This window comes from Elaeis guineensis, chromosome 4, assembly GCF_000442705.2.
Source record: "Elaeis guineensis isolate ETL-2024a chromosome 4, EG11, whole genome shotgun sequence".
Lineage (NCBI taxonomy): Eukaryota > Viridiplantae > Streptophyta > Magnoliopsida > Arecales > Arecaceae > Elaeis > Elaeis guineensis.
In genome coordinates, this window is record NC_025996.2 from 32,987,487 (window position 1) to 33,004,192 (window position 16,706).

General features: G+C 36.5%; 1 protein-coding gene across 1 annotated transcript; it reads right to left on the minus strand.

The window, feature by feature from the left end:
- Positions 1-14,273: 14,273 nt before the first annotated feature.
- On the minus strand, positions 14,274-16,027 carry LOC105043112 (probable inorganic phosphate transporter 1-3). The gene has a single exon (XM_010920530.3). It carries the CDS (start codon positions 15,967-15,969, stop codon positions 14,383-14,385), a length of 1,587 nt encoding a protein of 528 aa, XP_010918832.1. The 5' UTR covers positions 15,970-16,027; the 3' UTR covers positions 14,274-14,382.
- Between the last annotated feature and the right edge of the window lie 679 nt (positions 16,028-16,706).

Here is a 16,706-nt window from a genome sequence, read left to right on the forward strand (position 1 = left end):
TTGAAATACCCCATCATATGGGATGGGATATAAAAGATAACAATCAGGTTTGATGCCCAAATAGAAGCCCCTTTTGTGCATGAAAAATCATGGGAGGGAAGGGAACAGCGTGGAGAAAGGTGGCGTGAGGTAAGTTTGTTATAATCTCTTCTTTCTTGCAACAACCAAGAGTTGGTTGTTAGGACAAGTTCTTCTCTCCCTCTTATCTATATTTAGACATGGATGTCTCCTTCTTCTTTTGTCTAAAAATTGGGCAAAAATTTTATATCTCTATTGTAGAGATTTGGTGCATGAATTTTAGGAAGAAAAGAGAAGAAAAAAATTCTTCTCATGATTTCTAGCGTAGAGATCAAGAATCTCCTACATCTTCTTATTTTCTAAGAGTGTCTTAGGAGAAAAAAAAAATTTCAACCATCAAGATGCGATGTCTGCAAGGGAGCTAGCTTTCCAGTGAGATCAAAAGGTTTCTGATCAGATCAGAGTCTCGTATGGATACCTATAGAGATCGGACGCATGTGCGGCTAGAAGAAACCTTCGAAGACATCCATGATTATCTGTTTGCGTTGAAGATTGATCCATGTCCAGATATATTTTATATTTATTTTTTTCTATTTGATTTTTGTATCTAAGTCTTATATCACATATGATGATTCTGCTTATGGTTTGAAGATATGATCTTATGCATGCTTAGATTAAATTAGATTTAATCTTAAAAATTTTAAAATTTTACTGCATACTCTTTTTATAAAATATGAATATATGAAATCATAAAACTCCAACAATAGTATCAGGGCCACATCATATGTATAAGATTAAGATTTGGACTTGAAATCTGTAAAGAAAAATTTTAGATCTGAAAGGTTTTGATGTTGTTCTGATATAAGGTTGTCCTGGTATAACTTATTATACTGTATAGTTGTCCTAGAACGATGTTAAAATTTTTAATTAGATTGAATTTTTAGATCTGATTTTTTCAGCATATATGTGATATATGTTTTGTTATTTAGATTTGAAAAGAGTTTCGAGATCTGTTATGATTCATATATATGATATATGAAAGTATGTTTAGGGCTAAAATTTATTTCTATGATTTGAACCTGTTTATGTATGTAATACATATTTGTATGCATGATCTAAAATTATTTCGAGATCTAAATTTACTCTTTATGCAAAGAATTTAGTTCTAAAAATTTTGATTTAAGATCTGAAATTAGTATTTGTGTATGAGGGATTGGTCATGAGCAGATCAAGTTAGATCCTGTAATTGGATTACGTAAAAGGATTTCTGATTTGATCATATTGGATCTAAATCGATTTAGTAGTTGATCAAACTGAGTCAAGTATTGATTAGAATGAGGTCAATAGAGTCTTAGATCATACAATTATTATTGATTGAATCGATTGACACCCATATGTAGAATCGAATTAACCTAAGGACCTAATTCGACTTTGTGGCTCGAGTCTGATTCACCTAAGCCGACTTATTCGGATCAATTATCCAATTGGTGTCTCAGATAAGTAATTGAAAGATGGTTATTTAATTAGTTTCGTTCACTTATCTGGTCAATTTATTGGTGTCTAAGAAAAGCAATGGGGGGACCCCCATCAATCTCCACTTACCTAGTCAATTTGAAAGATTGAGTATCAAATATAGTTGCTTGATGGTTTGATTTAGCCTATGACAATTACATCAGTCATATGATGACTGATTAGATGAGATCTAAACCTAAATTTCTCTATCAAATATTAAGTCCAAAGTCTTCCACCGTTGTATATGTGCGAGCGTGCTATCGGTGTTGATTGTTCTCGGTTGGTTATGGTAGTTCAATTGCATCAGGAACATGCAACCACTCTATTAGCAAAGAGTTACTGTGGGGTAAAAATGGGATTGGGCCCAATAACTATTAGGTGAGAGACCCAATGACAGCTTTGCGCCTGCTTGTAAACGATGGATCTGGCTTAACTAAGGAGTGCAGGCAATAACTGTTAGGTGAGCTCACATGACTTAGAGATCAAGTGGCTGCAACATGTTTAAAGAAGCATCTGGATAAAGAGTTATCCACGCATCGGTGTTTATTCGTGTTATCAATAACTGTTAGGTGAGGTGCATGGCATCGGTGGGATCGCAGCACCCACTAAAAATTTAATTATCGTATTAAAATTTTTGTTTCTCCACCCAGAGAGTGTGGAAGATCTGACAAAATAGTGGAAGTCTCTTTTTGCATTAAAAGTTTCTAGAGCAAATCATAAAATAAGTATAAATATCCAATTAGAATCTTTGCTCTCTGCTATTTATTGTATCAGCTTCCAACCCTTTAGTTTAAATCCTAGATATCAACCGATTAATCGAAACAGAGTACATAGACTAGCTCACAAATTTAAAAATTATTTTTAATTTTAAAAAAATTAAGCTATGTTCTCTATCAGATTATTCTAACATTAATAATCTGTCTAGTCCATAGTCAACGAGCTATATTTGATGAGTGGATGAATAATGACAATTCAGATAAGTGCTATGCATGAGCACATATTCACTGCCTATGATATGTTGATTCATCTATAAGTATTGTGAGATGATCAGAGTCGCACAACGCATGTGATGCGTGATGGACAGTCAGTCTATGATCGTTATTTGATAATGATCAAGGATATTGAGAAGCTCAAAAGGTTCGACATGATCATGCACAAAAAATTGCTTATGGATTTGATCTTGCGATCCCTGATTAGTTTATATGGATAGTTAGTGGTGAGCTATCATATAAAAGATCATCATGACACCTTATCTGAATTGGTCAAAGTGTTAATAATAAAGAAATCTTGAAAGAGTTCAGAGATAAATATCTGAAGAGCCTAAAGAAACAAAAACACATCTAGAGTACGTACGTCAAGATTGTTCAATGTTGTCCTTACGATTTTCTCTTCTTTCAATTGAGCTATAGAATCTAGTGTAGAGTCGATGGGAAGGTTAAGGGCTGAGGAAGTAACTCTTAAATTGGTTATAGAGCAAAAGTTGCTGCTGTGGCTATGAGGTATCTGTCCTTTACGATCGTCATTTGGATTTAGTTCTTAGAGATGGTCTCTATTATTTGCATGGTGATGCATATGTGAACTTAATTAAGCAAATAGTAAATGCCATTAGATCTAAGAGATCCAAAATTGAGATAAAATTTAAAGTATATGTGGAACCTATGGCTAAGTCGTATTGGAGAAGAAATGATTAACAAACTGGAGAATTATGGGCCTTTGGGCTTATTGACTGCCGAGTCAAATCTAGTTTGTGGATCATCTCTTTGAGAAAATATGACTAAGCTACTCTTGTGAGATAAGAGAAAAAAGATCACTAAGATGCTTATCCTCGTACATATTTGATATGTGTAGCCCATGTGATGTGCTAACCAAAAAATTATCTTTACTTGCATATGAGATATGGCATGATTTCATATTGGACTGCTCTTAGTATATCTCAGCTCAACGAGATAAGAAGAGTCATGGAACTATATGAGATATGGTCTGATCCATAATGAACTTCACTGACTTATTTATGTTTATTTAGGGACGTGCTTTATTTATATAAAATTAGGTTCTCTCTAAACCTATTTTTATCACACTGTATGAGATATGGCACATGGTGAGAATTGAATCTTAATTATTTTGAGATTCAAAGATATCTAGTCTGTGTCTAGGACAACAGGTGGATATGTTAGAGAATAGGTCTATAAAGCTTATTCTAAAAGAGTTTGGGATACTACTTTCTAAAAGGATCACAATGTGATTGTGATCCGACATGCTATCTTCTTGAAAAATTGTTTAATCAAGATAAAATAATGGGAGGAAAATTAAGCTCAAAAAGAGTGTTTCTGAAGAGCGACGAGTCTTGAAACTTTAAAAACCTATTCATTATAAGCCAGTAGACGTATATTCCTCCTCCACCTCGTACACATAGTAGAATCTCTAATCCTCGTGAAAGGTACATGGGTATGCTTGACAGAAGATATAGAGAAAGTCATTTCTCATGGGAGATGGGAGCATTGAGATGATTCCAGAAGCTACAACGAGGTGATGTGAGACATCAACTTCAAAAAAAAAATATGAAATAGCTTTTCTGAGTAGTGATCTTTTAAAGATTTCTATAAAGAATAGCCTATAGATCTCACTTCTTGTGATAGGAGATCATAAAGTCTATAATAAACTTGGAGTTGGAACAAGCCATTTTGATGACATGATCAAATTGTTTGATCAGAAAAGAGAAATTATTATTTCAAAAGGATCAGTAGGAGTGTCCAATACTGACATCGATTAAAATATGATTGAATATAGATTTCTCCATGAAAGACATAAATCGAGCGTCCTAAAGATCTATAGTGATAGATGCAATTGGATGCTTGTATTTTCACAGATAAAGTACAGAGACTGGATGCTGAAAGAATTCAGCATAGAAATCTTAGAGAGAGGTCTGCTATCCTCTCGGACATAGTCTTATACCATAATATACTTAAACTGATATAAATAATACCATGAATGTCATGAGTAGATATTAGTTGAATCCAGACTGTGAGCACTGGATTGCTGTGAAAACGACCTTAAGCTCTTGAGAAGAACTAAGGATATGTTCTTAATTTGGAGAAGAATCAAAGCTAGGAGTGGGAGGATATACCAATTCAGATTTTATGTCTGATATTGATTGTAGAATATCTATATTATGGGGTGTGTTCCTATGTCGATATTTTAAAAGGATTTCAAATAATCGATCATTGAAAGCTAAATATACTGTAAATGTATAGGATACATTCTGATTTTAATGTTAGTTGCAGAATTGATTGTCATATCATTAGATGCCGTGATACTATACTGCAAAGATAATGGCACCATAGCTCTTGTTAAGGAGCCTAAGTCTCACCAGATATCCAAGCACATAGAACAGCAGAATATGCGACTACCTCAAGTAAAAATACATAGAAGTACAGAGAGCAACCTCCACATGTGATGTGGTTGATCCATTGGTAAGTCACTTAGCTAGCCTAAAACTAAAGCCTATCTTGTGAAGATAGGGCTTGGTACATGGCAGATTGGCTTTAGTGCAAGTAGGAGATTGTTGGATGTATGCCCTAGAAGCCAATCTTGGCTGACACATTTCATATCTTTAGGACATGATTTTATGCTTGTTGGGCAGTTATAGTACCATTCATATTTATATGTCCATAAATCATCCAAGAGATTAATAAGATAATGAAACATATTCTCAAAGAGTTGAGAATTTGAGGCATGTGTCATTAATGGTTGATTTTTAAATTGCTCCTGGTCATAGGATCATCATGGGGATGGTGATTGATCCGGATAGACCAGTGCATGGATCGCTTCCTTCGGATAAATGGATCTCGAATCTGCAGTGTAAAAATACTGAAGCGAGAGTGCAGGTGGTTGTTAGAGAGCAACTAGTATTGAGTGTGACCAACATGAGAAGTCACATAGATGTCTGCTCACTCGTTAGTGACTTTCTCGATGCTGCAGTTATATGACTGGTCCTTTGATCTGAGGTGACATTACTGCTCGCAGTGAGGCTGCTGGAGTTTGACTGACACATCAACATGGATCTCAAAGAGTCCTTGTAGTGGATGTTGGCGACAGTTGGTCCACTGTAGGAGTGGGGTATGTATCAAGATAGAATCTATCGATCCTAGCAGAAGAGAGTAGTCTTATGAAATTTAAGAAGCTGAGTCCTTAAGTCTATAGCCATAGTATTGTGATTGATGAAAATTTTTTTTATAGAATCACATATGGACTCAAGCTGATTGAATCTATCATATAACCGATGTTGAGGTTTGACGATTCATCCATGATCTACCATCTGATCGGGACTCATGATAGAAGAACTATATTATACGCTAACTGTACCTAGAGATTCATATTTTATTCTATTGTGTTGCCACTACATACTGCTAGGTATCACCGATGGATTGTGAGACTCGCAAGGATCATCTTGATGATCAATGATCCTTGATGGGCTGAGTTAGAATGGTTCCAATCCATTGAAAAGAGTTTCAATGATATTATGATAGAGATCATAATATATCTCACTACCAGATAGAATAGAACCTATGGGGTCACACACAAAAAAAGCTTTTGATTGATCAGCTGGTTGAATTATGATTATGAATCGTAAAAAAAATTTGATTATCAATTTGATTGATAATTGATCTAAGCAAATGTTGCATTATGTAACTCGCTAAAGAGTTAGTGAGTTATAGGAGGATTAATTAGCAATAAGATTGCTAATTGGCTCAATTTGATTGAGCATTGGGGCTTGTATCAAGTCCAATTTGATTGAATTTAATTTGACTCATTTTGGGATTGATTTGATCAACTCTATAGGGTTATAGGATAACCTCAAAAAGATTGGATGATTAGCCTCAGTTGAATTAGGATTTAGGCTTAACCTAATTTCTAATTAGACTAGGATGTATGTATTCCTAATTGAACTAAAAATCTTTATTTTTATGCTGCACCAAATTCTAATAGGATTATGATTAAAATTGAGTTTGACTCAAGCACCAAGAAAGAGTCCAATTGAACTAGGACTTCTTCTCCAATTAGGAGACATCCAATCTAAGTTAATTAGACTCCAAATCAGATTTGGATTCTCATCTTTTTGAGTCTAATCTGATTCTAATATGATTAGGATTAATTAATATTTTAATTGAGTTTAAAATAGTAATTTAATAAAGAGTCTCATGTGACTAAAACTCTTCTTTTCCTTGCACCAAAAGGACTCCACATCCACCTTAGATTTGTGTGCCACCTATGGTCCACGCCATAACTAATTTTTGACGCCATATTCCTTCCCTTTTTGGCATGTAAGAAAGAAAGAAATCCTCTCTTTTTAGCATGTAAAAATTGGTTGTTGGGTGGCATCAAATTGGAAGAGTCCTAGATGTTTTGGACTCTCTTCTCCCATTCAAATTCTAACTCATCCAAGGCCTTTAAATACCCCATCATATAGGATGAGATATAAGAGATGACAATCAGGTTTGACACCCAAATAGAAGACCCTTTTGTGCATGAAAAATCATGGGAGGGAAGGGGACGGCGTGGAGAAAGGTGGCATGAGGTAAGTTTGTTATAATCTCTTCTTTCTTGCAACAACTAAGAGTTGGTTGTTAGGATACGTTCTTCTCTCCCTCTTGTCCATGTTTAGATATGGATGTCTCCTCCTTCTTTTGTCCAAAAGTTGGATAAAATTCTTATATCTCCATTGTAGAGATTTGGTGCATAGATTTTAGGAAGAAAAGAAAAGAAATAGTTCTTCTTATGATCTCTAGCGTAGAGATCAAAATCCTCCTACATCTTCTTATTCTCTAAGAGTGTTTTAGGAGAAAAGAAGATTTTCAACCATCAAGATACGATCTTTGCAAGGGAGCTAGTATCCCGGTGAGATCAAAAGGCTTCTGATCAGATCAGAGTCTCGTATGGATAACCATAGAGGCTGGACGCATGTGCGGCTAGAAGAGACCTTTGAAGACATCCTTGATCATCTGTTCGCATTGAAGATTGATCCATGTCCAGGTATATTTTATGTTTATTTTTCTCTATTTGATTTCTGTATCTGAATTTTATCTCATATATGATGATTTTGGTTATGGTTTGAAGATATGATCTTATGCATGCTTAGATTAAATTAGATTTAATCTAAAAAATTTTAAAATTTTGCTGCGTACTCTTTTTGTAAAACATGCATGCATGAAACCATAAAACTCCAACAATAATTACCTGAAGATTATGTTGAGAGGATAAAGCATGTTCATGAATCCGATGGTTACGGGTCCACAGGCCTTGGGAGGACAACTATAGGCAATTGTTGTGTTTGGTGCTCTTAGGTTTCTCAGCTTCCTATTCTCCCCTTCCCAGCTATGGCCCTTTGTTGGCTTTGTTTATTAACTTGATGAGATTTGGGAGGAGATTGAAGTGGAGAATGAGATAAAAATTGGGTGAGAATATAGATCTAGGGTTCTTTCTTTCTTTTTTCTTAGTACATAAGACTTCTTATGTGTGAGGCTACCACATCCTACAAAAGTTCGTATACCAATATATAAATCACTATGACAACATGAGCCTAACCATATATGAGCTCATACATGAATTAACATACAACTAAACCAAAACTTACATAATTTATAAATTAAAAAGAATAAATATTATATTTTAACACTCTCCTTTAATGGTTGTTCTTGAATGCCCATGAGATCTCTAAAGTAGATGAATTTCTCTTTAGATAATGCCTTGGTGAAAATGTCCGCCACTTGATTTTGAGTCCTCACATACTTCACTTCAACTTTTTTTTTTCTTCTATCACATCTCTTATAAAATGGTACTTGATTTTGATGTGCTTGGTGCGGCTATGATAGATAGGATTCTTTGTTATAGAGATGGTAGACTTGTTATCACAAAGTAGTGTAATGGCTTCTTCTTGCTTCTCACCCACATCTTCTAGTATTCTTCTTAACCAAATTATTTATTATACCATCAAGGTAGTTGAGATATATTCGGCTTTCGCGGATGACAATGCTATAATATCTTGCTTCTTAGATACCCAAGATATGACACCGGATCTAAAAAAAAATGTATAGCCCAATGTGCTCTTCATATCATCAATGCTTTCGATCCAATCACTATCACAAAATTCAAATAACTTCATATGATCATTTATGCTCCTTTCATACATGATGCCACAATCTTTGGTACTTTTGATGTATCTCAAGACTCTTTTTACGACCCCAATGTGGATCTTGTTTGATTTTTGAATGAATCTACAAAGTAAACTTGATGTAAACATTATATCCAATCTTGTAGTTGTGAGATACAATAAGCTTCCAATAATGCTTCTATATAGTAATGCATTGGCTTCACGACTTTTATCTTTTTTCATGAACTTCTCATTTACTACTAAAGGTGTTGCCACAACATTGTAATTTTTTATTTTGAACTTCTTGAGAATACTTTCTACATACTTCTTTTGACAAATAAAAATATCATCTTCTCTTGGCTTGATTTTAATTTTCAAAAAATAATGGAGCAAACTCATATTATTCATTTCATATCTTCTCATCATATCACTTTTGAAAGTCAAAATCATATTTTCATTGTTATCGGTAATAATCAAATCATCAACATAAAGAGAGACAATGAGAATGTCATTACTTTTGTTCTTTACATAAAGTATTGGTTCACTTAAACTTTTTTGAAAATCTTTTTCATTGAAGTAGGTATCAATTTGAGAATACTATGCTCGGGGTGCTTACTTCAATCCAAACAATACTTTCTTCAACTTGTACACTTTATTTTTCTTGATCTTTGATGATGAAGCCTTGAGATTGTTCTACATAAATTTCTTCCTCCAATATCCCATTCAAAAATATCGATTTTACATCAAGTAGGTATAGTTTCTAATCTTTGTGTGCCACCATAGACATGAGAGTTCTAATTATGTCATGTCGAGCAACCGGTGCAAAAATTTCTTGATAGTCCATCCTGGATAGTTAGAGTACCTTTTTGCTACCAATCTTGCTTTGTATCTTTAAATGGACCCATCCAAATTATGTTTTGTCTTATAGATCCACTTCAAGCCAATGACTTCCTTATCATTTAGTTTCTCCACTAGCTTCCAAGTTTTGTTCTTCTCAATTACATCAATTTCCTCTTACATTGCTTTGTTCTATACTTTTTCATGTATAGCTTCTTCATAAGTTTTAGGCTCAATTATGCAAAAGTTACAAGTGGCATAAATGTCACTTAGGCTTTTCATTCTTATGAGAGTGAAATTTGGAGATGAGCTTGAGCTTGAAGTTGGTGATGGACTTACACTTGGAGAAGTTTGTGATGAACCTTCATCCTCATTTTTTTTATTTTGGACATCATGAATTTCTTCATCAATAGTCACAATATTTTCTTCAACTTTCTTATCCTTCCAATCTCAAGTAGCCTTCTCATTGAAAAGAATATCTCTTTTTATTATCACCTTATTATACTTCAAGCTAAAAAATCTATAGCCTTTTGATTTAGAACTATAGCCAACAAAATATATTTTTTACTTCATCAAGTTTGTGCCTCTTCTCTTTTGGATCATGTGCATAGCATACACATCCAAAGACTTTGAAATACTTCACCGAAGATTTTCTACCGGACCAAGCTTCAAATGGTGTTTTATTTTGGAGAGCTTTTGTTGGACATCTATTCATCAAGTACACCGTCGTGTACATCATTTCCATCCAAAAAGAATTTGAAAGGCCTTTATTTTTTAGCATAAATCTAGCCATCTCAAAAATAATATGGTTCTTTCTTTCGGGAACTCTATTTTGTTCTGTTGTGTAGCCAACGGTTAATTATCTTTGCAAATCAATATCTTCATAAAACTTCTCAAATCATTTAAGTTATATTCACCACCTCTATTACTTCTTAGCACCTTGATGTAATGCTCACTTTGTCTTTCTACAAGATTTTTGAACTTCTTGAAGATGGTGAATACCTTGAACTTATGCCTTATAAAGTATACATATGTCATTCTTAAGTAGTCATCAATGAAGATAATGAAATAGATGTTATCAATATTAGAAGAAATTTTCATAGGTCCATATATGTCGGTATGAACAAGCTCCAACGGTGTTTTGACTCTCTATGCATACTCTTTTGGAAATACCTCTCAGTGTTATTTTTTAAATGCATATCCTTTATAAATTTTCATTTTGTCTTGTATTGCCAGTAGACCATACACAATATTTTTTTGATGTAGATTTTTCAAGCTTTGAAAGTTCAAGTGTCCATACCTTTTGTGCCATAGCCATGACTCATCATTCACTTCCATCTTTCATGCAATATTCTTTGCATAGTGCAAAATAAGAGGAAAGATTATATTTTTCTCCATGTTGATATTTGCTATAAGTTGCTTTTTCTCTTCTTTATCATATATCTTGCGTCCATTATTTTCAAAGTGCACCATGTACCCATGCTCAATCAATTATCCAATACTTAGAAGATTTTTGTCAAGTTCGGAACAAGTAGAATATTATGGATGAACTTCCTCCCTTTCTTTGTATCAATTGCAATTGTCCCTTTACCTCTTGCTTGGAATAATGCACCGTTTTCCATCTTGACTTGTGAGATTGAAGAACTATCAATGTTAACAAAGATGGACTTGTCATCGATCATGTGGTTACTATATCCACTATCAAGATACCATATATTATTTCTTTGCTCCTCCATGGTTTGACATGCATAAAATGTACTTTGACTGTCTTCATTTTTTTTAAGAAGTGTGCTTGCTCACTTGTTTGGTACCTATAATCTTTTTGAACATGACCAAATTTTTTGCAATTATAACATTGAGATTTTTTCCTAAACCAACAATCTTTTTTAACATGAGAAGACCTTTTACATATATTGCACCTAGGTTGAGTGCTCTCATCATTTTGACTTCTTCAAAAGTTATTTCTTCCCCTTCCTCTTCCTCTTCCTCTCATATTTTTTTCTCTTCTTCTATTTTGATTTCTATCTCTAGATGACTCTCTTTTAACTTATGTATGACTAGATGGTTCTCTGTGAAGATTTTTATAAAACACCTTGAGCTTAGATTGAAAGATACTTTCTAATGATGATTCTTTGTGCCTAAACAATCTTTGCTCATGAGTTTCAAAAGATTCCATCAACTTATAAACACTTAAAGTAGAAAGATCTTTAAATTCTTCAACAATAGTAGCTATGGTTTCAAACTTTGAAGGCAAACTAGCCAAAATTTTCTTACATATTCTTTGCTCGATGATAGTTTCACCATAGCTTTTCATTTGATTAACAATCTCCATGATTTTGGAGAAGTAATTCTTCAACCTTTCATTTTCTTGCATTCTCAAATTATCTAACTCTCTTTTTAGAGTTTGAAGTTTGATAGTTCTCATCTTGGTATTCTCTTGAAATTTCTCTTGTAAGATATCCCATGCCTTCTTTGATTTGGTAGCTCTAATGATTCTTGAAAAAATCTTGTCAGACACCACTTGTTGGATGAAGAAGAGGGCTTTGGCATCCTTCTTTTTATAGTCCTTTATTTGCTCCCTTTGTTGGTTAGTTGGAGTGGATGGCTCTTCACACCCACTCTCCACCAAATCTCAAATCTCTTGTGAAATAAAAAGGATCTTCATCTTGATGCTCCAATAATCATAGTTTTCTCCATCAATAATGAAAATAAAAGGTTGATTGATGCTCATACCCATGTTGCTTGAACTTGCCATGGAGATCTTCTTGAATGGTGCTTTCTTGTCCACTTGTTGTCTTCAAACTCAAATCTTATTGATCTTCCTTGCTTTGATATCATTTTTGTTTGCTTTGTTTACCAACTTGATGAGATTTGGAAGAAGATTGAAGTAGAGAATGAGATGAAAAATTGAAAAAGAATATAAATCTAGGGTTCTTTCTTTCTTTTTTCTTAGTACATAAGGCTTCTTATGTGTGAGGCTACTACATCCTATAAAAGTTCATACATCAATACATAAATCACGGTAATAACATGAGCCCAACTATATATGAGCCCATACATGAACCAATATATAACTAAACCAAACTTACATAATTTAAAAATTAAAAAAAATAAATATTATATTTTAACACCCCTTCTTAGAGTATCTTACTTTGAAGAAAAATTAATTTGAAAGGAGAAATGAAGGGGACACCTAGCTCTTAATATTGTTTTATATGCATGATTTTTAATGATCGATTTGTACATACACAGGCGAGTGCAATAATTTAGTTGCAATTTAATAAGCACATTTCTGATCATCAAATGTGCACTTTTTTCTCTTTCTTGATAGGTGCACTAGCACTGTGGATTATCTAAACTGCACATGAACTTTACCTGATACGATGATACCCAGCTTCACTGCCGTGTACCATACGGATCCTTGAATGCAACAGATGATGATGATAGAACTAACCAAGGAGGGTTTGTCAAATTAGTTAACAAAAAGCAGTCAAGAGTTTGTTTTACAAAGTATAGCAGATAATAAATTTAAAATTCAGCCTCTGGTTGCAGCTGTTTAGGGCACATTTTGTTTTGGGCTTCTCTTCAGCCGCGGACAAAATTCTCGTAGCTGTAGACTTGGAACTTCTTTCAGTAATATACAGAAGAGGAGATCTACACATCGACTCCATTTATGCTTTTTCTATTAACCTTGCTGGTGATTATATAGTATGCTTACCCATTCTTCTTCAGGAGGCCACCACTTGATCTTAATTTTTTGGCAAAATTTTCACATCTTCAATTATGTTCTTTACCCAGATTAACGTCTGACTGGTTAGAATATGACAATCTTCCATGCTAACCTTTCTGTTGGGTTTTCTTATTCTTTCGTGACTCCGCATGTGCATTATATTTAATGCTTCACGTTTGAACTTTTTGCAGTGCTAGTATAAAAATTCAGAAAAAAAAGTAGGATAGATCTAGAAAAATTGGAAAACTAATATACCTTGCAAAAATATTCGTTACACTAACAGAGAATCCAAACTTAATAAAGTAAATTTGTATCATGTACGTGACAGCCGTTGAACACCTTCTTTGTTTGTTGTTTCTGTATTGTACCGTAGGTCATCCTTTTGTATTTTCATTGTTAATTAACAGATAGATCTAATCGACCACATCTTTTCTCTGTACAGTGTCCGGGTGCACAACAATCACAATGATGCAAGCACCCGGCGTAAGCTACTGCCACACAAAAAGCTCCATCTCAGACGAACTATGAATGAAGTCTATAATTTAAGACGAAACAAAGAAAGGTCAACCGTGGTAGAGGGATTGAAATAGGGGTAGGAAAAGGCTCGCGGTCATCTCAGTAGGTTGCCAGGACCATCGTCGCAGCAGGTACTCTACGATAGAAGGCACGGTTGATCTGAGTCATCCCGCTAAATGGCCAGCACCAGGAGGGCCGAGATCTAAGAAGGTGGTTGGATTAAAAATCTGACCAAGATATCGGAAGACATTGATATAGTAATGATGAGATATCCGTTTTATAATGTTGCTAAGTATCCGATATGTACAGATACAAACTAATATTAATTTGTGCACTATGATCAAACGCTTGCCCGATGAGTGCAGAGATAATGCAATCATGATACTGCTTCGTACTGTGAAAGTTACAAACACCGATTGGAGCACGCAAGACCTAGTAAGGCTTACATGGTAATAACTGTGGACTTAAACATACGACAGAACTGGTACAGGAAGAGGGGAAGCAAACAAGTGAAAAAAAAAAAAAAAAAGAAAGGAGAGAAGAAACATCAAAAAGCACACAGCATAAAACTTTCGGTAGGGCATATAAACTCAATTAAAGCACCAAGTAGTAATCCGAAACTCTAAGTAGAAGCAATAGTAGTTCCATTGTTTTCTTCTTCGGTCTCCTTGGAAATCTCCTCCAGCGACTTCCCCTTCGGCTCCGGCACGAGCAATGAGAAGAGGAGTCCCAAAAAGTTGGTCGTCACGAGGACGAAGAGCGCGTTCCTGACGCCGATGCCGGCCGGATATCCCTTCTCCCTCTTCGCTGGGTCCTTGCTCTGGGCCGCATACAGAAACCCGAACGCGCCTACGATCGCCCCCGCCTTCCCGGACGCCGCCGAGATCCCGTGGCACGTCGACCGCAGCCGGGCGGGGAAGACCTCCGCCGGCACGATGAACGTCGTACTGTTGGGCCCGAAGTTGGCGAAGAAGAAGGTGAACCCGTACATTACCACGAACCCGACATGGTTGTGGGTCCAGTGGTCGTATGGGATGGCGAGGGCAAGCATGAAGACGGTCATCATGAAGAAGCCCATGATCTGAATCCGATACCGCCCCATGACTTCGATGAGCGCGACGGTGAACCAGTAGCCGGGGACGGTGCCGCAAAGGGCGATCAAGGTCTGGGCGCGGGCAATCCTGAAGACTTCTTCGATGGCGTTCATGGTGGCGGCCTTGGGGATCCACCCGATGGCGCTGAAGATGTCCTTCTGGAAGAGGTTCTGGCTGTAGAAGGCGATGTCGAGGAAGAACCACGTGGTGGTGGTGGCGACCAGGTGAATGCCGTGTCGGCGGGCGAATTCCTTGGAGAAAAGCCCAAATTTGTTGGCCCGCTCGTCGACCAGCCTCTGGGCCCTCTCCACGTCCTCCTCGATCTCCACGTTGAGCACCTTCGTCATGTCGGCGGCCGCCAGCTTTGCGTTCTTAGCGACGAGGGCGGTGTATCTTGCGGTCTCCGGCATCTTCATCCGCCAGTAATAGGTCAGCGCCGCCGGCACCGCCCCCAACATTAGGATGATGCGCCAGACGTAGTCGGCCTGGGGGACGGTCGAGCCGGCACGGTCGACGCTGTATGGAGGGACGTCGTACTTGTTCTTGAACCCAGCCGACACGATGAGGGCGACGATGCCGCCGGTGAGGATGCCGAAGCCCTGCATGGCGAAGACGGCGGCGATGAAGGCGCCGCGGGTGCGCTTGTTGGCGTACTCGGACATGATGGTGGCGGAGAGGGGGTAGTCGCCGCCGATGCCGAAGCCGAGCCAGAAGCGGAAGAAGCAGAGGGTGGCTATGACGCCCTTGGCGGTGTGGCCGAAGGAGAGGCCGGATGCGACGGAGCAGACCACCATGAGGATGAGGGTGAGGCCGTAGACCTTCTTGCGGCCCATCTTGTCGCCGAGCCAGCCGAAGAAGAGCTGGCCGGAGAGCGTGCCGCAGAAGGCAACGCCGTTGACGGCGGCCGACACATTGGGGGGAAGCGAGCCAGGTGAACTGGAGTTTGGGTCGAAGTAGTAGATGCGACCAAGTAGTTTGGTGATGAGGGAGATGCAGAAGAGGTCATAGGCATCGGTGAAGAAGCCCATGCCGGCGATGATGATCGCCATGAAGTGGTACCACTGCGTCCTGGCCGCATCTAATGCGTTCAAGACATAAAGCTGCTCCCCGGCCATGGTGGTGATCGTTCGCCGCTCCTCCCTGTTTGATTCCTTCCGGTGAAATCTATCCCCGAACGACTTAGAACGGTTTTTATAATTTCTTCTTGTAATAACTAGATTTAAAAGAGCAGACATCAAAGTAAGTTATTAAATAATATCATAATATAAATAAAATATAATAATATATTCGGATTATAATCTAAAATTATAATTGAATAATATGACTAAAAATATTATGATTATAGTATAATATAGATAATGAATACCATATATGCAATATGGTCAATATAATATAATATATAATATTCATATAGTATACTATATATATTGATATATCAAGTTTTTTTGTTAGATTGAAAAATATTTTTATCTCTAAATACTAGTCTTGGATCACTGTCTGGGATAATTTGGGATATCTGATTTGAAGGACGATGATTTAAGGAGTGAGAATAATTTATGGTTAGTGCTGCATAGGATCAACATATTACAATAAAAAATGGTGATCTTGGATGATCATCCTATTTTAAATGCTTCTCTTATGTAATATCAAAGTCAAAAGATGTACATGACAACTAGCCATTAGACTGATAAAACTTAGGTTATAAATTAGTCATGGGTGGCATTATTAAACATGCCCCATGGTTTTCTACTGAAAAATCATGTACTGCCATTTACGATACATAATTCATGTGACACTGACCCAGATAACTTATATGATTATAACTATACTGTCTTTTGATGATAATTATAAC